Source organism: Sparus aurata, chromosome 1 (genome assembly GCF_900880675.1).
Source record: "Sparus aurata chromosome 1, fSpaAur1.1, whole genome shotgun sequence".
Classification (NCBI taxonomy): domain Eukaryota; kingdom Metazoa; phylum Chordata; class Actinopteri; order Spariformes; family Sparidae; genus Sparus; species Sparus aurata.
Window position 1 is genome coordinate 635,475 of NC_044187.1, and position 23,375 is coordinate 658,849.

The following is a 23,375-nucleotide window of genomic DNA, read 5'->3' on the forward strand; positions in this document are numbered from 1 at the left end:
ACTGCAGACAGTGATGGTGTTCCAGCAGTGACTCAGTGGCACATGTCACTGAATGTTTTTATTCAAATCAACAGTCGTTCATTGTTTGTCATTAACATTCAGGGACTGCAGGTATCATCAGAGTCATATTTCAGGAAGTTTTAAAAACCTTTGACCCAAAAAGGAAGATTCTGCCTGAGATGGCAAACTGATCTGGAAGAACTTTATTCAGACTCTTTGTACCGCAGATCTAAAGTCACTGAAGAGGTTTGAGCAGTGACTCAGTGGCTTATTAACACAAACATTCACTTAGTGCCACTGAGGCAGAAGTGGCACTAACTGAATGTATTAAAATGTCTGGAGCAAGTGCCAGCAGTGATTCCCTCCCTTGAATGATGTGATCTTCCACTGGTACAACAGATCCGTTGTCCACAACAGCAGTGTGAGCTCAGTGTGAACACATCACAGCAGCTGTCTGCCATAAAGTAGCCACTGAGTTCTGTTCACTCAGACCAGACTGACACAACAGGACGTGATGTCACGTGATGTCAAATTAAATGTAACTTCATGTACATCCGCTGTGAACAGGAAGTCAGTATGTCAGCAGTCTGTTGAACTTCCTGTTTCCTCCTCGAGCCTCCGATCAGAGGATGAAGACCAATGAAGTCACTTTCAGAAGCCGGGGTTCCAGGAAGTGACCTGCGGAGTGTCCACCTCCTCATAGCAGACGATGACATCACCGGGATTGAAGGCGACGTCGCCGTCCACTGACAGACCGCACTCCATCCCCACCTTCACCACCTGAACGTCGTCTTTGTGGTGCTTCAGCGCCGCCAGAGAACCTGCAGGGAACATTAAAGGAACAGTTGACCCAAAAAAATCCAGCCAGCTTCAGTGTATACTACAGTTTACCTGTCGTCCCAACACAGCGGGTCAGACTCACCTTCCCACAACACGTCTCGGCCTCGGATCAGTCGGAACTTAAGACGACGGTCCAGCTGACCTTTCTGAATCCGACAGCCGGCGACAGGAACCTTCTTCTTCCCCACAGAGACGTCAAACATGGCGAGAACTGTCGCTTCACCTGGGTGACGAAGAGAGAGGGAGAGAGTGATGTCATCATGTTTAGTTTAGCCTGAAGATGTCATTAACAGTCCACAGCAGAGAACTCTTTCTCCCATTTTGCGTCCAGCTCCATGTTCAGGCTGGCGTTCTCACCGATGACGTTCTCAGAGACGTGTGGAGGCAGTTTGCTGCTCAGCTCGTCTTTCAGCTCGTCGATCAGTTTATAGATGATGGTGTGAAGTCGCAGCGGGACGCCGCACCGCGCCGCCAGCTGCTGGATCGGCTTACTGGCTCCGACATTGAAGCCGTAAATCGAACCTGAAGGAGAAAAGAAGAGGACTGGGTCAGAACCACTGACTGCAGTCCATTTATCAAGTAGTTTGACAGGAAGTCAATATTATCAGGGTTTCTGCAGGTTTGAACAAGTCAAATTTAAGACTTTTTAAGACCATTTAACTAAATTTAAGACTTGCATGAAGTACGAAAAAGTCTGAGTATTGTGTGTACTGCCATTCACAGAGCAACTCAAACAGTGAAGAATGGAGTGAGTGTGTCGGGGTTACTATAGTTTTTTAAATTTCTCTAGTTTTTATTTTTAATTTACTTTAGCAGTTTTTTTTTTTAATTTCAGTTGAGTTTTAATTAGTTTACCAAGTGATTAAGAGTTTTAGTTTTAATTTAATTGAGTTACCTATAACAACCCTGGTGTGTGCCCACACACACGGTGTTCAAAATCCAAAGCTCCGCTTTCAACGTGGGAGTTGAGCAGAAGAAGGTTGGAATGTCGCTCGACTGTGAGACGGCAGAGGCAGCGCAGAGCTCGGCTCGAGCAGAACTGAACAACTTGGACCGGGAACTGGTGACACAGGCGTACAGAAGTGTGTGATAGCATGACATCACTGGAGTCTTTTAGAGGTTAACTGGTGTTATTCCAATTGTGTGTGACACCAGCACTTTCACACCGAGGGTGCCCAAGTTGAAGGTCGTCTTGCGAGCGTTCACTGCGCTTCAGATTCATTATTCTACAGCTTTTAACCAGGTGAATTCTGGATGTTCAAACCAACACTTTTTCAATTTACACTCTCCCTTTGTTGAAGAAGATTCTGCTGTCGAAGTCTTACAAGAACTGGTGAAGTGTGCAGAGACAAATTCTGACCGGGCTGTTAACAAAATGCCACTGACGTTTTCTGATACTTCAGACAGAAGAACACACGGAGCCGACTGAGAATCACCCACACAAAAGAGGTGACGACGGAACCTCTCTGTCGTCACCTCTCTGTGACCTTACTGTCATCACCTGTGAACATCTGGGCCATGTTGACGTCGTTTTCTGAAACGTCTCCGATGCCGAAGTGGACGACGTCCATCTGACACTGCTGCTGAGCATCGTAAGTGTCCAGGATGTTCAAGATGGCCTCCACCGAGCCGTCCATGTCACCTGGAGGTCGAAGATAATTCAGTCAAAACTAACACTTGATGAAACTACTTTGATTTGTTCTAACAAGTCAAGAATAAAAGAAGCAGTTCAGTAAAGTCATGTTAAGAGGAACCAGGTCTTAAATGTGATCACTGTGGTTCTGTTCTGCGGTTCTGATCCAACACTTGATGTTACCATCACTCAGCGTCACCTTTGATGATGAGCGGCAGGTTGTGCTCGTCTCTCTGCATCTTCTCGCTCGGTCTCACGGAGAACTTGCCCTTATTGGCTCGGTACAGAGCCGACTTCCTCTGCCTCCAGCTCAGGTGAGTTAGCCCCTCCCTCTCCTTCTTGTACTCCTCCAGGTGTTGTTTCTGTTTCAGCTCGATGACGCTCTGCTCCTCCTGCAGCTTCTGCTGCTCCTCCTCATACGTCCTCCACTCCACCACCTCTCTGGCTCGCTGCTGCTCAACGACAACACAAACAGATTCTGACAGTAGCTCGGAGACACGGGCCGGATCAGTGACAGTCACGGTGTCGGTTCTGTCCTCACCTCTGACTCCACCTCCAGGATGATCTCCCCAGCAGACGGCAGCTCCTTCCAGCCAACCACCTCCACCGCAGCACTCGGCCCCGCCTCCGTCAGCGCCCGCCCATTCTCATCCAACAGGTAACGGACTTTAGCCCAACTCTTCCCTGCCACCAGGACAGAACCTCGCTTCAACAACCCCCGCTGCACGATGGCTGTCGTCACAGGACTGACAGGAAACATGCCGGGTCATAGAACCAGAGTTACACACTGTGTCTGAGCTCATCTAGAACTCACAGAACCAGAGTTACACACTGTGTCTGAGCTCATCTAGAACTCACAGAACCAGAGTTACACACTGTGTCTGAGCTCATCTCATCTAGAACTCACAGAACCAGAGTTACACACTGTGTCTGAGCTCATCTAGAACTCACAGAACCAGAGTTACACACTGTGTCTGAGCTCATCTAGAACTCACAGAACCAGAGTTACACACTGTGTCTGAGCTCATCTAGAACTCACAGAACCAGAGTTACACACTGTGTCTGAGCTCATCTAGAACTCACAGAACCAGAGTTACACACTGTGCCTGAGCTCATCTAGTTACACACTGTGTCTGAGCTCATCTAGAACTCACAGAACCAGAGTTACACACTGTGTCTGAGCTCATCTAGAACTCACAGAACCAGAGTTACACACTGTGTCTGAGCTCATCTAGAACTCACAGAACCAGAGTTACACACTGTGTCTGAGCTCATCTAGAACTCACAGAACCAGAGTTACACACTGTGTCTGAGCTCATCTAGAACTCGTAGAACCAGAGTGTGTGAGGTCACTAATGACGACTCACCCTTTGCCTTTGTCGGTGCGACTCTCGATGATGATTCCCTCCACGAGGCCGCTAGGCTCCGCCTTCAGCTCCAGAATCTCCGCTAACGTCACCGTGGCCTCGGCCAGAGCCATCAGGTTGTCGCCCTGACAACAGAAACACCATGATGTCATCACCCTGACCTCACCTGTTCCAGCTCCACAGCCGACAGCCTGAGCTCACCTTGAGAGCAGAGACGTGGATGGCCTGAACGTCTCCTCCGAACTCCTCACAGACAACGTCGTACGCCAGCAGCTCCCGTTTGACCCTCTGCGGGTCGGCCTGAGGCTTGTCACACTTGTTCACCGCCACGATGATCGGCACTGGAACAGCAGCACAAACTCAATACAGACACAGAACCTTGTTTACCCTCAGCTGTGACTGTCAGGCGGGGCTCATACCATTTGCTGTCCTGGCGTGCTGGATCGACTCAACCGTCTGGTTCATGACGCCGTCGTCGGCCGCCACCACCAGGATAACGATGTCAGTGGCGTTGGCTCCGCGGGCTCTCATGGAGGAGAAGGCAGCGTGGCCCGGAGTGTCCAGGAAGGTGATCTTCTCACCTGTAGGCAGCTGGACTGGAAGAGAAAACCCACAGTGTGATCTGCAGTTCTTCCTCAGGTACAAATATGATTGGTCAGATTGTGAAATCAGCTGATTTTCAGTTTCAGGACGTCCCTGACACGAGCCTGCTGAAGGCCGATCAGTCCGACAGATCGCTGACAAGTTAATACACGATTCATTGATCATCGCTGATTGGTTGAGTCAGATTTGATTCACTTGCGCTGGTTTTCTTACGGAGAAAACTCAATTATCCAAGAAGCTAATGAGCAGATTAATCAATTAACAGTCGTCTTAAGGTGCACTTCCTGTAGACCTTTCACAATAAAAGCATCCCAGGAAAGGGTGCTTTAAACTGCTAGAAGGCTTTTAATTTGACATAATTGCAGAAAACGCTCAGTTTCATTGACGTCAGCTTGAGAGGAACAAACTGTAAATGTATTCTTCTGGTTCTGCCTCCGGAACCAGAACATGTTCTAAACCAGCAGGTGTGTTGTTACCCAGAAAAGCTCCGATGTGTTGTGTGATCCCTCCGGCCTCCGTGGAGACGATCTGGCTCTTCCTCAGACTGTCCAGCAGGGTGGTCTTCCCGTGATCCACGTGGCCCATGATGGTGACCACCGGGGGGCGCAGCGCCAGGCTGGACGGGTCTGCTGCAGGTCTGACAGGGTCAGAGGTTAGAGGTCAAACATACAGCCTCAGTAGAACCAGAGAGACTTTATAACGTGTAGATATGTTTCAGAGGGTCTCCTGTGAGCGTGTGATGATGTCATCCCAACATCCAATCACCTGTCGTTCTAAAGTGTCAAAAAAACAACAAGATGATCAGCGGCCCGGTCCAGTCTGGTCTCCACCTGCTCCACAACAACAACTAGAGACGGAGAAAGTGGACAGACTATTTTTCTTTTTAACTTTATGTAAAACTCAGCGTGTTGGCACCATTTCCTGCTGTGTTCTGATTGGCTGCTCTGTAGATGTGCTCTCTACCTGAACATCAGGGGGGATTCCAGGAAGCGGGTTTAGTGAAAACTCTGAGTTAGTTAACCCTGAGATGAGAGAAACTCTGAGTGTGCAGTTCCAGAAAGAGAGGTAAGTTAAACTCTGGGTCTGTTACTGCAGTAACTGACTCTGTGAACAGAACCTGCTCACTGGCAGGTTTACCTGAAGAAACCCTGAGTGTGACGGAGCTGTCTGACAGCGGCTGTCCTTCCCTTCTCAGTCCATCATGTTGAAGCAGAAATAAAGCCTAAAATAAAATAAAATAGCCTAAAATGAAATAAAATAGCCTAAAATGAAATAAAATAGCCTAAAATGAAATAAAATAAAATAAAATAGCCTAAAATAAAATAAAATAGCCTAAAATGAAATAAAATAGCCTAAAATAAAATAAAATAGCCTAAATGAAATAAAATAAAATAAAATAGCCTAAAATAAAATAAAATAGCCTAAAATGAAATAAAATAAAATAAAATAGCCTAAAATAAAATAAAATAAAATAAAATAGCCTAAAATGAAATAAAATAAAACACTGAACAACATTCAACCACTTCCTCAAAGGCTAATATAAAAGAAAGTGATGTTAAATCCAAAATGAAAAGACGACCGCATCTAAAACTCTGTCAGTGATTTTTATTACGGCCGCAGCTGTGTTACTTTCTTTTCCCCAGAAAATGTCTGCTTCCTGTTTTCTCCCCTGTTGCCATGGTGAATCACTGTATCGGAGCTCCACTGATGATGATGGCTTTTTACTAGTCGTCAGGCACGAGCTCAACAGAGTTTCACTTCACAGGGTAAGTGTGACTCAGGTTTTGACTCAGAGTTTGTTAAACTTGCTTCCTGAAACAGTCCCCTGGTTAAATCAGGTGTAAACACTTCTTCCTGTCCTACCTCCTGTGGACGTCTCTGTTGGGTCGCTCTCTGCTGTCGCTCAGTTTGGCCCAGCTGAACTTCATCCCCGATCGTTTGACCACCTCTTTAATCCACCTCTCCTCCAGGACCGAGTCCGGTTCCAGAGAGTCCATATCCAACGACGTGTTCAGCAGAGCCTCAATCACGTGGTCTGAAACGAGACGAGACTTTATTAATCAGAACCTCAGACAGGAGAAACTTTATTAATCTGATAATCTGAGATCTGAAATGAGACGAAACAGGAAGTGACAGTCTGAACTTTGTAGTTTCTTACCGAAGTCTTTGTTCATGGCCTCAGCGAGAGATGCCACCGTCATTGTCTGTCTGATCTCCACTTCCTGTTTGTCCACTTTCACTTTGACCTTCTTGTCTTTGTGGTCCTTCCCGTGACCTTTGACCTGCACACATCACATCAGGACAATCAAACACAGTGGACCGAGTCAGAGGAGTGACAGCAGCTGGCAGCACACAGACGTTTTTTCTCTACCTGCTTCGAGGCGAACTTCCTGTTCTGGTAGCAGGTGAGCAGAGGGGCGGAGCCTCGAGCAGGACAGAGGTGAGGCACCGGCAAGAAGCTGCTGAACAGTGCCAGGTCGTTGTAGGCGAGCCGCCGGGCCCCCCGCATCACTGATGACATCACATTCATACCTGCAGAGAGAGAAAGCGACAGCTGAGTCTCCCCTGCCAGACCTCGCTGTCCCTGTTGGACACCTCGCTGTCTCTGTTGGACACCTCGCTGTCCCTGTTGGACACCTCGCTGTCTCTGTTGGACCTCGCTGTCTCTGTTGGACACCTCGCTGTCTCTGTTGGACACCTCGCTGTCCCTGTTGGACCTCGCTGTCTCTGTTGGACACCTCGCTGTCTCTGTTGGACCTCGCTGTCTCTGTTGGACACCTCGCTGTCCCTGTTGGACACCTCGCTGTCTCTGTTGGACACCTCGCTGTCTCTGTTGGACACCTCGCTGTCCCTGTTGGACACCTCGCTGTCTCTGTTGGACCTCGCTGTCTCTGTTGGACACCTCGCTGTCTCTGTTGGACACCTCGCTGTCCCTGTTGGACCTCGCTGTCTCTGTTGGACACCTCGCTGTCTCTGTTGGACCTCGCTGTCTCTGTTGGACACCTCGCTGTCCCTGTTGGACACCTCGCTGTCTCTGTTGGACACCTCGCTGTCTCTGTTGGACCTCGCTGTCTCTGTTGGACACCTCGCTGTCTCTGTTGGACCTCGCTGTCTCTGTTGGACCTCGCTGTCTCTGTTGGACACCTCGCTGTCTCTGTTGGACACCTCGCTGTCCCTGTTGGACCTCGCTGTCTCTGTTGGACACCTCGCTGTCTCTGTTGGACACCTCGCTGTCCCTGTTGGACACCTCGCTGTCCCTGTTGGACCTCGCTGTCTCTGTTGGACCTCGCTGTCCCTGTTGGACCTCGCTGTCTCTGTTGGAGACCTCGCTGTCTCTGTTGGAGACCTCGCTGTCTCTGTTGGACACCTCGCTGTCTCTGTTGGACCTCGCTTTCTCTGTTGGAGACCTCGCTGTCCCTGTTGGACCTCGCTGTCTCTGTTGGACCTCGCTGTCTCTGTTGGACCTCGCTGTCTCTGTTGGAGACCTCGCTGTCTCTGTTGGAGACCTCGCTGTCCCTGTTGGACACCTCGCTGTCCCTGTTGGACCTCGCTGTCTCTGTTGGACCTCGCTGTCTCTGTTGGACCTCGCTGTCTCTGTTGGAGACCTCGCTGTCCCTGTTGGACACCTCGCTGTCTCTGTTGGACCTCGCTGTCTCTGTTGGAGACCTCGCTGTCCCTGTTGGACCTCGCTGTCTCTGTTGGACACCTCGCTGTCTCTGTTGGACACCTCGCTGTCCCTGTTGGACACCTCGCTGTCTCTGTTGGAGACCTCGCTGTCCCTGTTGGACACCTCGCTGTCTCTGTTGGACCTCGCTGTCTCTGTTGGAGACCTCGCTGTCCCTGTTGGAGACCTCGCTGTCTCTGTTGGACACCTCGCTGTCCCTGTTGGACACCTCGCTGTCTCTGTAGGGCCCTATGAAATCCGTTTTATTTTTTCCCAAATTCCGTTTTGTTTTTTCCCAAATTCCGTTTTTTCCGTTTTAATTTTTGGAAATTCCGTTTTTTTCGTTTTAATTTTTGTGAATCCTGATTTACTCTTATTATACTACCAAAAACAGTGTGTTTTTAATGTAAATAATTCAAATGTACACAAATTAAATAGAAATTACCTTAAATTAATTGAGGGGACAAACATATTTCCTCAATACTGTACCGTACAGTACAGTAAAGTGCATCAAAAATATTTTGACTTCATCATGTCTTCATACAGTAGTATATTTTGTGTTTGTATGGGTTTCATTGAATAAAAACATGGTCAGCTCTCAGGCAGATCCAGAAAAGCCTCCCAGCCCAGGCAGAGTCAGCTAAGAAGGCTGTGGCTAACGGGGCTAGCTAGCTAACAGCAGCTACTGTTAGCAGCAGTTAACAGTCACTCTGGTATTATATGCCAATAATGTGAATCGGACAGTGGCTAACTCTGACGCATTACATCTTTAATTATGATTTCTAAGGTCTGCTTCTTTGCAAAACAACAGTTCACCTGACACATACAAGTCGTTCGGGAACTGCTCGGCTCTGTACTGAGGGGTAAATGTCAAGTTTCTTAGCTTTTTCGCCGTCGAAGACGGAGCCGTGGGCAGCCACTTCGCCAAGCTTGCAATGTTTTGACGGGGGAGCTCAGTCTGTGAGGAGGGGGGCGGCGGTGACTTGTTGTGCCACCCAGATTTGGTTCCCCCCGTGCAGTTTTCCCCAGACAAAAGTTCCTCCTTCACACGAGAACAACATTTCAGTGAAATTATGTCAAATTCTGCGATATTCCGTGTTAAAAAGTAGATTCCGTTTTAATCGGCCAATTCCGCGATTCCGTCCGCAATTCCGTGATCGCGGAAATCATAGGGCCCTATCTCTGTTGGACACCTCGCTGTCCCTGTTGGACACCTCGCTGTCCCTGTTGGACCTCGCTGTCTCTGTTGGACACCTCGCTGTCCCTGTTGGACACCTCGCTGTCTCTGTTGGACACCTCGCTGTCCCTGTTGGACACCTCGCTGTCCCTGTTGGACCTCGCTGTCTCTGTTGGACCTCGCTGTCTCTGTTGGACACCTCGCTGTCCCTGTTGGACACCTCGCTGTCCCTGTTGGACCTCGCTGTCCCTGTTGGACACCTCGCTGTCTCAGTTGGGGACCTCGCTGTCTCTGTTGGACACCTCGCTGTCCCTGTTGGACCTCGCTGTCTCTGTTGGACCTCGCTGTCTCTGTTGGACACCTCGCTGTCCCTGTTGGACACCTCGCTGTCTCAGTTGGGGACCTCGCTGTCCCTGTTGGACCTCGCTGTCTCTGTTGGACACCTCGCTGTCTCTGTTGGACACCTCGCTGTCCCTGTTGGACACCTCGCTGTCTCTGTTGGACACCTCGCTGTCCCTGTTGGACCTCGCTGTCCCTGTTGGACCTCGCTGTCTCTGTTGGACCTCGCTGTCCCTGTTGGACACCTCGCTGTCCCTGTTGGACACCTCGCTGTCTCTGTTGGACACCTCGCTGTCTCTGTTGGACCTCGCTGTCCCTGTTGGACCTCGCTGTCCCTGTTGGACCTCGCTGTCTCTGTTGGACACCTCACTGTCTCTGTTGGATCCTTCATCAGAACATTGTGACCTGTATTATTATCATGATGTGATGGTTCCACAGGGGAGAGAGCAGCTGGACCGGAAGCTTTTGTTCTGACAGGAGTCATTTTTCAAAAATCAGTATAATTCAAACATTCAGTTCTGACGTCAGCACCGGTGTCTATACGGACTGAGCAACACCTGCAGAACCAGGAGAGACTGAAGACAGGTGGATTATAAAGAGGCTGAAGACTCAACAGTCCAGACAGATATGAGCAGTATTATTATTATTATTATTATTATTATTATTATTATTATTATCATCTAATCTTGCTTTGGATCGAACCTTTAATGGAACGTGTCCACGCAGCGGAGCAGAAGCTTGATGAAGAGCTGACTGAACAGCCGAACTAAGAGGTTCGGTGGGTTTATCAGAGCACTAATTTCTTCAGAACCCAGGTGCCGGTTCAGTTGGGTCAGGTGCTCATACCTGTCCGCACTAAAACACTATCAGTGAAGTTTACTGAGCGGGTCGGAACACACGAGTCACGCTAGTTTCCTCTCTACCTGTCGGTGTCGGTCCGCAGACGGTCTCGGGTCCCGGCTCGGTTCAGCCTGTCAGAGACGCATCTGCTTTCAGCTCATCCTCAGAACAACTCTTCATCTGTTCACTGTCACCGTCAAACCATCCTCCGACTGGGCGCCGCCATGACAGCTGGCTGACGACCCGGAAGTGACGCCATCGCCCCCCGTCGGTCCGGAGGGAAACTGCTGGTTCCTGATTTTTGGACTCGAGAAACCATTTATCGAACTTTCTTAGTGTCTCACACCTATTCACTAAAAAAGATGTTCTTGTTATTTTACTCATTGTAACAAATTGTTGAATTTGTGACCAAGTTCTTTATACACAAACAGCCGAAGTTTAAGGTGTTTCTGCTTGAATTCAAATATCTTCTGAAGTCTCTCAGAATTGTAAATGACAAAAAAAAGAACTATTCCTTCATTGTGACAGCCTGATGAATGTATAACATCTATCTAATAGCTATGAATTATTATCAGTGAATGTACAGACTTTATGTAACATGTATTCTCTGCGTGACCAATATATTATCTTTTTTATGTCTTTTATTCTTTATTATTTATTTTTCAAATGTATATTTTTTCTGCTACTATTATTATTATTTCTCGTTATCAATTCTTTGTGTCGTGACATTTCTCTGTTTCATGAAATCTCTTTTTGTCCGACCTCATGATCTTAATGTTCCTTATTTATCAAAAAAGTTTGAAAAAATGTTGCCATCTGGATCAGTACCGAGAGCACTTGTACTCAAACAGGAGCCTCACTGTAATGGATAACTTTTATTGTTGTACTTATAGCAGACAGATAGCAGTCTGCTGACAGTGACGACTGCAGACTGTTGAACCCACAGAGACACCTGTCAATAATCAGACGGTGTGTTCAGGTCCAGCTCTGTCGTTAGTGTCTGACCGGGTCATCAGAAGTTCTGTAATCTGCACAGCTCACAGTGGTTTTACTTTTCCTGTAAGAGATGTGAACGCACATTTGACACAAATATATAAAGCTGCAGCTGCAGTCTAAAGGTAAAGTTCTGTTAGAGTTCTGCTGGTCTGACCCGCTGCCCTCTCACCCTTTTTCCTGTCAGGATTAGTTTTACTTCAGGCTCCTTGTTGATAATAAAGTACAGCCAACAAGAGTTCTGTGCTATCATTTATTCTTTCACAAGTTTCACTTTTAACACTTAAATATACAGTTTACTCTGCGTCAGGACACGTCTGTCCGTCTGGACCTTGTTCTCATCATTCCGTCCATCTGGACTCTGAGTCCTGCTCGGCTCAGAGATCTGGGAAACATGGAGCCAAAACAAGATACGAACATCAACTCATGAAAAGCTTGTCAGAACCTCCACCTCCCTCTGCTGGAGTCCACAGATCTCATCCTTAAACAAAGTTCTGGTCTCCTGTGAAGCAGAACTTTGTTCTCCTCGTGTTCCAACACAAACATGAACAACAGTCACATGTTGGTGTGTCGCAGCAGCTCCTGATCCAACAGAACCACAGATCGATCCGTTAGAACCTGTTGGTGGAATTTCCCTTTAAATCCTCGTCAGAGTCCAGAAGCAGCATCAGGTTCAAGTTTCATTTCTACAAGAGACACGTAAGAGAAAACAGGCAGCAACACCTCCACCTGCACCTCCACCTCACCTCCACCTCCACCTGCACCTCCACCTCCACCTCCACCTCACCTCCACCTCCACCTCACCTCCACCTCCACCTGCACCTCCACCTCCACCTCCACCTGCACCTCACCTCCACCTCCACCTCACCTCCACCTCCACCTCACCTCCACCCTCTGTTATGCTCGGTTCAAACTCTAATTAATATTTATTTTCTACCTTAAATATTATTCACTATTATTTATTTTCACTTCACTGTATTTTGAGGTAGAATCTGCTTTTTAAAACAAACTATTTTATATGTTTACATATTTTCCTCTCGAGTTCTCTACTTCATCCTGCTCATCATCATCATCATCATCATCAGACAGTACGAGATACAAAAACACGACAGTATTCATACGTGTAAAAAGCCCTAAATGATCACGTTTCATAGCACCACGAGATTATAAATAAAGTCTTATCAAATGTTTGGTCAGAGTTGTGTAAAGGCACATACTGACACACGGACACACTGCTACATCAAACAGCTACCAGTTCTTTTAAAGACAAACTGCACTTTTCTCACGGTTTTGGATCTTTTTCAACAAATTTAACAACACAAAGGTTTAAACACAGACACCTGAAGTTTGAATGTTTTCTCTTCAGGGTCTCAGTAAATGCATCTGAATGTACAAGAGGAACTACGTTACAATAAAAGACAGAACATAAGCTCTGATCGGACCACCAGCGTCCCGCAGCAGTCGGACTTCCTGTCCTGTGTGATCTCAGGTAAAGGGACTGAAGCATCAGCAGAGGCGAGCTCAGCATCACAAGAGAAGAAGAAGAGCCTGACGGAGGCTTCAGCAGGATGTCAGCTGACTCCTCACTGACATTTCCACACAAATAAACTGGAGGAAAACAAAGAGGAGAATTAATGTGGAGATGAAGTCTGAATGTGTCTCACTGTCACTCATCCAGGAGGACCTCAAAACATAATCTCTCTTCTTTGTTGGTTAAAGATGAAACATCAGCAGCTACACAGATGTTAGTGTTGGACACAGTTATGAAACTGAGAAGACACAAATCGCTGAGAGGTTTTTATCTCTGATATTTCTCTGAAGAGTGTAAACCAGGAGCTTCCTCTGGTGTCTGAGTCCACAAGAGACCAGTACCAGCTGAGACACACCTTATCTTACAGTGTGTTGTTTATCCTCCTGTTTTTATTATGATGAATTACTTATGGTGACTGGGGCACTAGAGCCGGGTATGACACAGTTTTATTAAAAAGGAACTAATAAAGGTCGCTCTTTGTTTCCTGCAGAAAGATCTCGTATTAACCACTGAAGCAGACAGGAGGTGTGAAGTCTCCCGTTAGAAAAGATACAGGGACCAGGTTTAGTTTAGCTGATGAAGAAGAAGAAGAAATGGCTGGCGATGTTCTCTCTGAATGGGATGAATCAGCATGTGGTCTCACCTGCAGTCGCTGCCACCGGCGCTGATGACGAACTTATCATCACAGGAGAAGCGAATGTTTGTCACGTGAGCAGAGTGACCAAAGTACCGCTTGTGTTTTGCCTGTGAAAACATCAGCAGGAAGCACAAAGAGATGAGGAGGAGCTCAGAGATGATCTGTTTCAGGATCAGATCTGCTTCGGGAATTCATCGTAAAAGAAGATCACGTACAAATTTTTCAGTGCACGGGAAATCAAAGAGCTTGATGAGGCCGAAGTCATCTCCTGTCACCAGGTTGAGGCCGGCGTGGGAAACACAAGCACAATTAACGTCCGCTTTCTCAGCGTTACGTGGCCAAACGCCGAGAACCTCGTCGCCCAGGATGCTGGAAACAAAAGTCCAACAGTTAAGATCTTCATTGGTTCCTTAAGCCCTCATGTATGGGAAGTATATACTGTATAGAATATACTGTTTAATGTACACTCAACAGTATGTTTTATTCAACATTAACACATTATACAGTATGTTAAGAGGATTTGGCCTATTTTGTATTTCATAGCCAGTCTCACCTGGTCCAGGTAGCCCAAGTGATCCTCTCAAAGACAGACTGCTCTGTGACCATCTTCCCTGAGGGGACCTCGTGCACCTGCCGGGTGTAGGTGCTGGTGGACACCTGGGATGGAAAAGAATGAGATTTTAGAGTTAAATTATCTCTCTGACATGCGATGCTCTCACAAAAGATTTCCACTGAACTCAACTGTGGACACATCAGCTGCTCCATCAGACCAGAACTGACTCAGAACACTGTCTCATAATCTTAAAGGATTCTAGGTTTGTAGTCTTTATCACCTGGATGTGTTTGCTGTCAGCAGAGAAGTCGATCTGGATGACAAAGCCAGGGATGTCCTTACAGTAGCCAATCCTGTTCAGGGATGGTCCCAGAGAAAGGTCGTAGAAATCAACAGCACTTTCAACTGAACCCACTGCCAAAAACCGGTTGTCTGGACTGAACCTGAACCACAAGAAAACAATCCAAAATGTGTAAATGATGAAGGAACACCCTAACAAAGTCCTACTGTACGTCCTGATATCTGTTTAAGAAAGAGGTCCTACCGTACGTCCTGGTAACTGTTTTAAGAATGAGGCCATACTGTACGTCCTGGTATCTATTTTAAGAAGGAGGTCCTACCGTACGTCCTGGTATCTGTTTAAGAATGAGGTCCTACCGTACGTCCTGGTATCTATTTTAAGAATGAGGTCCTACTGTACGTCCTGATATGTGTTTAAGAATGAGGTCGTACTGTACGTCCTGGTATCTGTTTAAGAATGAGGTCCTACCGTACGTCCTAAAATCTGTTTAAGAATGAGGTCGTACCGTACGTCCTGGTATCTGTTTAAGAATGAGGTCCTATCGTACGTCCTGGTATCTATTTTAAGAATGAGGTCCTACTGTACGTCCTGGTATCTATTTTAAGAATGAGGTCCTACCGTACGTCCTGATATCTATTTTAAGAATGAGGTCCTACCGTACGTCCTGTATCTGTTTAAGAATGAGGTCCTACCGTACATCCTGGTATCTATTTTAAGAATGAGGTCCTACCGTACGTCCTGATATGTGTTTAAGAATGAGGTCGTACCGTACGTCCTGGTATCTGTTTAAGAATGAGGTCCTACCGTACGTCCTGGTATCTATTTTAAGAATAAGGTCCTACTGTACGTCCTGGTATCTATTTTAAGAATGAGGTCCTACCATACATCCTGGTATCTATTTTAAGAATGAGGTCCTACCGTACGTCCTGGTATCTATTTTAAGAATGAGGTCCTTCCATACGTCCTGGTATCTATTTTAAGAATGAGGTCCTACCATACGTCCTGATATCTATTTTAAGAATGAGGTCCTACCGTACGTCCTGATATCTGTTTAAGAATGAGGTCGTACCGTACGTCCTAAAATCTGTTTAAGAATGATGTCCTACCGTACGTCCTGGTATCTGTTTAAGAATGAGGTCCTACCGTACGTCCTGGTATCTATTTTAAGAATGAGGTCCTACCGTACATCCTGATACCTGTTTAAGAATGAGGTCCTACCGTACGTCCTGATATCTGTTTAAGAATGAGGTCCTACCATTCGTCCTGGTATCTGTTAAAGAATGAGGTCCTACCATTCGTCCTGGTATCTGTTAAAGAATGAGGTCCTACCGTACGTCCTGGTATCTATTTTAAGAGTGAGGTCCTACCGTACGTCCTGGTATCTATTTTAAGAATGAGGTCCTACCGTACATCCTGATACCTGTTTAAGAATGAGGTCCTACCGTACGTCCTGATATCTGTTTAAGAATGAGGTCCTACCATTCGTCCTGGTATCTGTTAAAGAATGAGGTCCTACCATTCGTCCTGGTATCTGTTAAAGAATGAGGTCCTACCGTATGTCCTGATATCTATTTTAAGAATGAGGTCCCACCGTACGCCCTGATATCTGTTTAAGAATGAGGTCCTATCTTACGTCCTGATATCTGGTTGAGAATGAGGTCCTACCGTACGTCCTGGTATCTATTTTAAGAATGAGGTCCTACCGTACGTCCTGATATGTGTTTAAGAATGAGGTCGTACCGTACGTCCTGGTATCTGTTTAAGAATGAGGTCCTACCGTACGTCCTGGTATCTATTTTAAGAGTGAGGTCCTACCGTACGTCCTGGTATCTATTTTAAGAATGAGGTCCTACCGTACATCCTGATACCTGTTTAAGAATGAGGTCCTACCGTACGTCCTGATATCTGTTTAAGAATGAGGTCCTACCATTCGTCCTGGTATCTGTTAAAGAATGAGGTCCTACCATTCGTCCTGGTATCTGTTAAAGAATGAGGTCCTACCGTATGTCCTGATATCTATTTAAGAATGAGGTCCCACCGTACGCCCTGATATCTGTTTAAGAATGAGGTCCTATCTTACGTCCTGATATCTGGTTGAGAATGAGGTCCTACCGTACGTCCTGGTATCTATTTTTAAGAATGAGGTCCTACCGTACGTCCTGATATGTGTTTAAGAATGAGGTCGTACCGTACGTCCTGGTATCTGTTTAAGAATGAGGTCCTACCGTACGTCCTGGTATCTGTTTAAGAATGAGGTCCTACCGTACATCCTGGTATCTATTTTAAGAATGAGGTCCTACCGTACGTCCTGATATGTGTTTAAGAATGAGGTCGTACAGTACGTCCTGGTATCTGTTTAAGAATGAGGTCCTACCATACGTCCTGGTATCTATTTTAAGAATAAGGTCCTACTGTACGTCCTGGTATCTATTTTAAGAATGAGGTCCTACCATACATCCTGGTATCTATTTTAAGAATGAGGTCCTACCGTACGTCCTGGTATCTATTTTAAGAATGAGGTCCTACCATACGTCCTGATATCTATTTTAAGAATGAGGTCCTACCGTACGTCCTGATATCTGTTTAAGAATGAGGTCGTACCGTACGTCCTAAAATCTGTTTAAGAATGAGGTCCTACCGTACGTCCTGGTATCTGTTTAAGAATGAGGTCCTACCGTACGTTCTGGTATCTATTTTAAGAATGAGGTCCTACCGTACATCCTGATACCTGTTTAAGAATGAGGTCCTACCGTACGTCCTGATATCTGTTTAAGAATGAGGTCCTACCATTCGTCCTGGTATCTGTTAAAGAATGAGGTCCTACCATTCGTCCTGGTATCTGTTAAAGAATGAGTTCCTACCGTACGTCCTGGTATCTATTTTAAGAGTGAGGTCCTACCGTACGTCCTGGTATCTATTTTAAGAATGAGGTCCTACCGTACATCCTGATACCTGTTTAAGAATGAGGTCCTACCGTACGTCCTGATATCTGTTTAAGAATGAGGTCCTACCATTCGTCCTGGTATCTGTTAAAGAATGAGGTCCTACCATTCGTCCTGGTATCTGTTAAAGAATGAGGTCCTACCGTACGTCCTGGTATCTATTTTAAGAGTGAGGTCCTACCGTACATCCTGGTATCTATTTTAAGAATGAGGTCCTACCGTACATCCTGATACCTGTTTAAGAATGAGGTCCTACCGTACGTCCTGATATCTGTTTAAGAATGAGGTCCTACCATTCGTCCTGGTATCTGTTAAAGAATGAGGTCCTACCATTCGTCCTGGTATCTGTTAAAGAATGAGGTCCTACCGTATGTCCTGATATCTATTTTAAGAATGAGGTCCCACCGTACGCCCTGATATCTGTTTAAGAATGAGGTCCTATCTTACGTCCTGATATCTGGTTGAGAATGAGGTCCTACTGTACGTCCCGATATCTGTTAAAGCATGAGGTCCTACCATATGTCCTGTTATCTGTTTAAGAAAGAGGTCTTATCGTACATCCTGATATCTGTTTAAGAATGAGGTCCTATCTTACGTCCTGGTATCTATTTTAAGAATTAGGTCCTACCGTACGTCCCGGTATCTATTTTAAGAATGAGGTCCTACCGTACGTCCTGATATCTGTTTAAGAATGAGGTCCTACTGTACATCCTGATATCTGTTCAAGAATGAGGTCCTACTGTACATCCTGATATCTATTTTAAGAATGTGGTTCTACCGTATGTCCTGATATCTGTTTAAGAATGAGGTCCTACCGTACATCCTGATATCTATTTTAAGAATGAGGTCCTAGTGTACGTCCTGATATCTGTTTTAAGAATGAGGTCCTACTGTATGTCCTGATATCTGTTTAAGAATGAGGTCCTACCGTACATCCTGATATCTATTTTAAGAATGAGGTCCTACCGTATGTCCTGGATGACAACACTGCGGTCTCTCTTCTTGCCCCAGACGGTGAGGGAGTTGACCATCAGGATAATGAACTCTCCGTTCTCCATGCCGATGGAAACCATCTCTCCATTGGGACTGTACGAGGTGCATTTGGCAGGATGACCCAAGCTCACCTTGTTCAGAAGTTTCTAACACATAAAACAAGACCGCAGAACATGTGAGTTGACCGCCAAGAAATCTTCAATCCCAGACTCTAACCTCAGACTTCAGAGTGGTACCTTGTCAGCCAGGTCCCATATTCGGATGGTCCCGTCATCGCTGGCGGAGATGAAGACATCTTTAAAAGGATGAGTCGCCAAACCCCAGATTCCTCCCTGAGTGTGTCCGTTGATCATGGTGTTGGATGCTGCGTTCTTTTCTCCTACCTCTATGATCTCTCCATCTTTGGTTCCCACCAGAATTTTACCCTGGATCATCAGGAATTAAATATATTTGTAAACGTTTGGGTTAGTGATCCATCGACAAGAATCAAGATCATCTTAACTTCAACTGAAGAGTTTTATCTGTCCTGGCGACTGGCTGCCATCATCAAAATAACACTAGTAGAATCTCTTTAACCGGAGGTGAATGGTGATAATGTGCTATTTAAAGTTAATTTCACTGAATCTTTTTTACTTGAGGTGCCGAGGACACATCAGCAACACACAAAACTCTTTCTGCATAAAGAAAACTTATAGGAAAGAAGTTTGGACTTTCTGATCAACCCTGAAGAGTCTCATACCTTCCCTCTGCATACGGATCGGACGTTCTCCACCAGCTGGCCGGTCTCCAGCTGAAACGCTCTGCAGCGTTTCATCTCCTGGTCCCAAAGCTTCACAGCACCGCCCTCCTTAGTTCTGTTAAACATCACCAACAATCATCAGGTTTTTACTACTTTAGCCAAGGAGGTTGTTCTGCCCATGACTGGTTGGTTTGTCAGCAGGATTACACAGAAACTACAGAACAGATTTCCACCAAACTTGGATGGAGGATGTGTCTCATTCCAGAATAGACCTCATTAACTTCTCTATGGATCCAGATAAAGGGACAGATTCAGAACCTTTTTCAATCTTTCTTTAACATTGTGAGATACATTTTCATACTTCTCTCAGGCTCTTAATGAAGAGAGTATAGTGTATTTGGGTGGCTGGTATCTATGAGTGAGTACAGTTTGATGTGGATCCAATTAAAAATCCAGCTTTCGCATATTAAAATATGTTTTCTTTGATATTGGATCAGGCTTGTTTGAATGAAAGGGGACTGTGGGCCTTGGTAGAGGTATGCACTCAGTCATTATCCCATCAAAACATTCAATGAGTGTTAGATTCCCAACAAGGATCTGTCTTCACTCTGCCTTTAAGCCCTGACGCCACAGTTCATTTGACAAACTGTGAGACTACCACATAGTCGGGTCGTGCCCGGTCATGTCCAGAGCCTCACATGCTACCATATGGGACCCAGGAAGATTAGCAACTGTGACAGCCATTAGAGATCCAGGTCAACTAAACCAACTCCACCCCAGGTCCTGGATCTTGGAGTCTGTATCAGTGTCCTGCATCCTGTCAAGTTTCTGTCTGACCGTCTTCAACTGAAGTCAGGAAACAATCGTTTGTCTCATACTTCACCTGAGACTAGGGAGTCTTTGGTGACCTACCAGGAGCAACTGAAGCTCACAAACACCTCACTCACAATTAAAACGTGGTAAGCAAGTAAAGATCACCTAAATACAAGGTGTTGGCTACCCAGATCCACGGCCAACACATGGGACAGCTCTTGGACCAGGAGCCCATGTGTTCATAGTCCTTCTGCAATTTTCTGTGCTGACCTTGCCAGAGGCTGAGGGTGTCACAAAGACACAAACATCTCCACAACAAGATCTTGTGGACACCAACACGCAGGAACTAACACAAACCAGGTTGTACATTTCTGTCTTATCACCTTCTGTCTGTCCACTGTCTTTTGTCCAGTGTGAGACTTTTATTTATGCTTGATGTTAGCTGAAGATAGTTTTCATTACTAGTGCCTCCAGTCGTCGTGTCTGTCCATTACTGTCCAGTTACAAGCGTTGTAAGGCTGAGTGACCTGAGGTCTTATACGTGAATATGAAGGAACCACTGATCTTGAATATAACAACTCTAGCTGAGATAAAGGGGGTCGATGTTTCGGTACTCACGGCCGTTCCTTCCCCCCGGTGACGATGAGGCCATCTCTCAGGGTCGTGTACATGGTGAAGACTGGACCGCTGTGCGCCTTTGCCACCACTCGTACCAGGAAATGTTCTCTCCATACATACACATCTCCGTTAATAGCGCCAGTGAATGTTAGGTTGTTCTGTAAGAGACAAACACAGACTGACTACAAATGTCATGAAAAACTACAGCTTTTCATGTTACATTTTTAAAGGTGAGTCAGAACTAGAGTTGTAAAAACCAACTTACAGCACCAAAGGCGACAGACAGCATCGTCTGCATGCGGCCATCCTCCACTGAGCCGATCACTCCCTTCTTGTACACGAGTGAACCTCCGACCAGAGTCCAGAACTTAATGTGTTTGATTCCCACCGACACAAACTGGGTGTCAGAGTCCGGTCTAAACTCCACCACAAAGATCCGATCAGCGTGGCCACCTTTACTGGTCACCTTGGTGCCTGGCAGAGAGTTCAAAGGTCACTGTCCAGGTGGATACCTCTCTATGGTATATGTATTGATATTCATCATTCACTCCTTGACAGTATCTTTATTTGTGATGTATGTGCAACAATATAAAACCAGCCTGCAGGAAATTAAAACGACTTCTGCTATGTTTTTATAGCCAGGACTATTAACTGAGCTCGACCTCTGACTGCGCTGCAACTCTTCCTCAAAATAGATGTTGTCAATGTGGCTTGTTTGCTTCACAAAGTAAATGAAATCACTCAAAGCACAAACTTACTTTAATTCATCTATATTGTTTAATGCCAGTATAACCTGCTACATTCATGGTGACTGCTGCGTAGTATTCAAAACATGAAACTTTTCATAAAGTCAGGCAAACATGTAGATATCGACTGATCAGCCACAACATTAAAACCACTGATAGGAGATGTGAATACCATGGATAATTCTGTTAAGGTCCAACGTACTGCTGGGAAACCTTGTAGTCCTTAACTACAAGTCTGTGTTGGTCTGTGGGGGCATAGGTGGGTGGTGTGGGTCAAGCTCAACTTTTAATCACACTAATCACCTGTGACCACCAAATGATATGACAGTAGTTACCTTGACCAAGACCTTGCTGCTTCTTGTTCTTTCAATGTTTGAGAGTAATTACATAATTACATTGTTCTGTATTGATCAAACATTTGTCGGTGATTTGAGAATATGAGATGAATGTTTGTACCTTCCTGCCACCTCCACACTGTGATGGTGTGTTCAGGCTCCACTCCCACCGACAGCAGCAGCTTTCCTGTAGCGCTGAAGTTGACGTAGCCGACACCTTTCGCATGGGAACAACGAAGGATGGACAGCGTCTGTTTGGTCATGGCATCCCACACATGTATGGATGGAGCAAGGCCTGTGGAAGAGACCAGAACCGTAGGAACCAAAGAACTGAGGAACCACACAATCAAGGCATAAAGTAATCAAGGATCCAAGGCAGTGTGGACTCGAGGACCAAGGGCAGTGACGCAGACCTGGAACTACAGACCTTAATAACATCAGAACCATAGAATGAAGAAAGGAAAGAACTGAGGTTTCTCAGAACTCTAAAACCCTAGAACCTAAGGTGCTGAGGTAGAATCAAGGATCAACTAGCTGAGGTATTGAGCTGCCAAGGACCCTAACATCCAAGGGCCTGAGTCATCGCAAAGGAAAGAGCTAAGGAACCGAAGAACCAAGAAACCAAGGACAGCAGGAACTGTGTTACGAACAACCAAAGATATAAAGATGGCCATGGAACCATAGAAGCAAGGAATCGACAAGCCTCAGAACCTGTCCTGTGACCAAAGGACCAATCCAGTTATTGAACATCTAAGGTGTAGTGTAGGACCAGTGAACCTAAGACCCACAGTATCAAGGAGCAAAACCAGAGGTTGCTAGTAACTATGGAACCAGCCCACAGTGCAGGGAACCAAAGTGACAAGGTACCACGGTAATGATCAGACAGGAACCTTGGGAACATAAAGGACCTACATTAAGGAAGACAAGGAGCCAGTTAACAAAAGGACTGTGGGAAAACAGAAACACAGAAATATGGAATCAACAAGTTGCTGGAGAACTAAGGCGCCAACATGCCATGACAATCAGGGATGCAAGAACACAAGATATGAAGCTACCAAGGAATGGACATGATGAAATCAATAGGCTAAGGTTCAGGAGTTGAAGTGGGAGGCGGGTAATTAGACATACTCCATCTAATGAGCATTCACTACTTCCATTTCAATCAGGAGGGAACTGGTACCGACATGCTGACTCAACAGAGCAGAACCAGAACATGACTGTGTTTTGAATTCAGAGGTGGGAAAACAAAACTGCTTCTTTTACACTCCATCCTGTATCGACATATTTACAGCAACCTTATCACACCATGACCACAGAGGATCCTGTCTTTAATTCTGACGTCAGCACAGATCCAGATGAGTGTTGGAACCATCAGCTCAGCCACAACAGAACAAACCCAAACACAGGTGGCAGATTTAAGAGAGTCAAACTGCTGAACTGTTGCAACATCCCATTATCATTACTTTTGGGTCTGAAGACTCTTTTGAATTACTTAAGTTCTTCTTCTCTAAACTGTCCAGTAGATGTCCCACTCTGTACCAAAGTGTTGAACAGGTCCAATGTGATGGCAGCTCTGCAGGGTTATAAACACCACCACTGTCCTGATACAACCGATCAGGTCCAACTTCTATAAGAACGTGTGTGGAGAAGCAGCCTCTGAATCACAATACAGACATCACAGACATTAAACACCCAGGCTAGTCTGGCTAAT

The 23,375-nt window shown here is 45.9% G+C and overlaps 3 protein-coding genes across 5 annotated transcripts in view; all 3 read right to left on the reverse strand.

Annotated features, from left to right (window-relative positions):
* Positions 1 to 14: 14 nt before the first annotated feature.
* Positions 15 to 10,721, reverse strand: mtif2 (mitochondrial translational initiation factor 2). Its single transcript, XM_030419284.1, has 14 exons — positions 10,547 to 10,721; positions 6,815 to 6,975; positions 6,602 to 6,725; positions 6,307 to 6,478; positions 4,920 to 5,080; positions 4,260 to 4,436; positions 4,042 to 4,181; positions 3,841 to 3,965; positions 3,015 to 3,219; positions 2,673 to 2,925; positions 2,342 to 2,482; positions 1,198 to 1,362; positions 923 to 1,063; positions 15 to 821 (listed from the first exon to the last, which is right to left on the reverse strand). Exons 2-14 carry the CDS (start codon positions 6,971 to 6,973, stop codon positions 652 to 654), a joined length of 2,133 nt encoding a protein of 710 aa, XP_030275144.1. The 5' UTR covers positions 6,974 to 6,975; positions 10,547 to 10,721; the 3' UTR covers positions 15 to 651.
* On the reverse strand, positions 9,212 to 10,722 carry LOC115585375 (uncharacterized). The gene is made up of 3 exons (XM_030423706.1): positions 10,677 to 10,722; positions 9,566 to 10,008; positions 9,212 to 9,462 (listed from the first exon to the last, which is right to left on the reverse strand). Exons 1-3 carry the CDS (start codon positions 10,720 to 10,722, stop codon positions 9,274 to 9,276), a joined length of 678 nt encoding a protein of 225 aa, XP_030279566.1. The 3' UTR covers positions 9,212 to 9,273.
* A 1,871-nt stretch (positions 10,723 to 12,593) lies between these two features.
* Positions 12,594 to 23,375, reverse strand: part of LOC115582895 (echinoderm microtubule-associated protein-like 6) — a 32,710-nt gene continuing 21,928 nt past the window's right edge. For all 3 annotated transcript variants that reach the window (XM_030419146.1, XM_030419140.1, XM_030419130.1), the window contains 11 exons: positions 21,786 to 21,959; positions 20,849 to 21,057; positions 20,584 to 20,741; positions 19,153 to 19,267; positions 18,650 to 18,838; positions 18,387 to 18,559; positions 14,458 to 14,620; positions 14,178 to 14,281; positions 13,840 to 13,993; positions 13,631 to 13,731; positions 12,594 to 13,064 (listed from right to left, as the gene is read on the reverse strand). In XM_030419146.1, the coding sequence (XP_030275006.1) occupies positions 13,040 to 13,064; positions 13,631 to 13,731; positions 13,840 to 13,993; positions 14,178 to 14,281; positions 14,458 to 14,620; positions 18,387 to 18,559; positions 18,650 to 18,838; positions 19,153 to 19,267; positions 20,584 to 20,741; positions 20,849 to 21,057; positions 21,786 to 21,959 (1,565 nt within the window). In that variant the 3' untranslated portion in view covers positions 12,594 to 13,039. The remainder of the gene's footprint in view (positions 13,065 to 13,630; positions 13,732 to 13,839; positions 13,994 to 14,177; positions 14,282 to 14,457; positions 14,621 to 18,386; positions 18,560 to 18,649; positions 18,839 to 19,152; positions 19,268 to 20,583; positions 20,742 to 20,848; positions 21,058 to 21,785; positions 21,960 to 23,375) is intronic.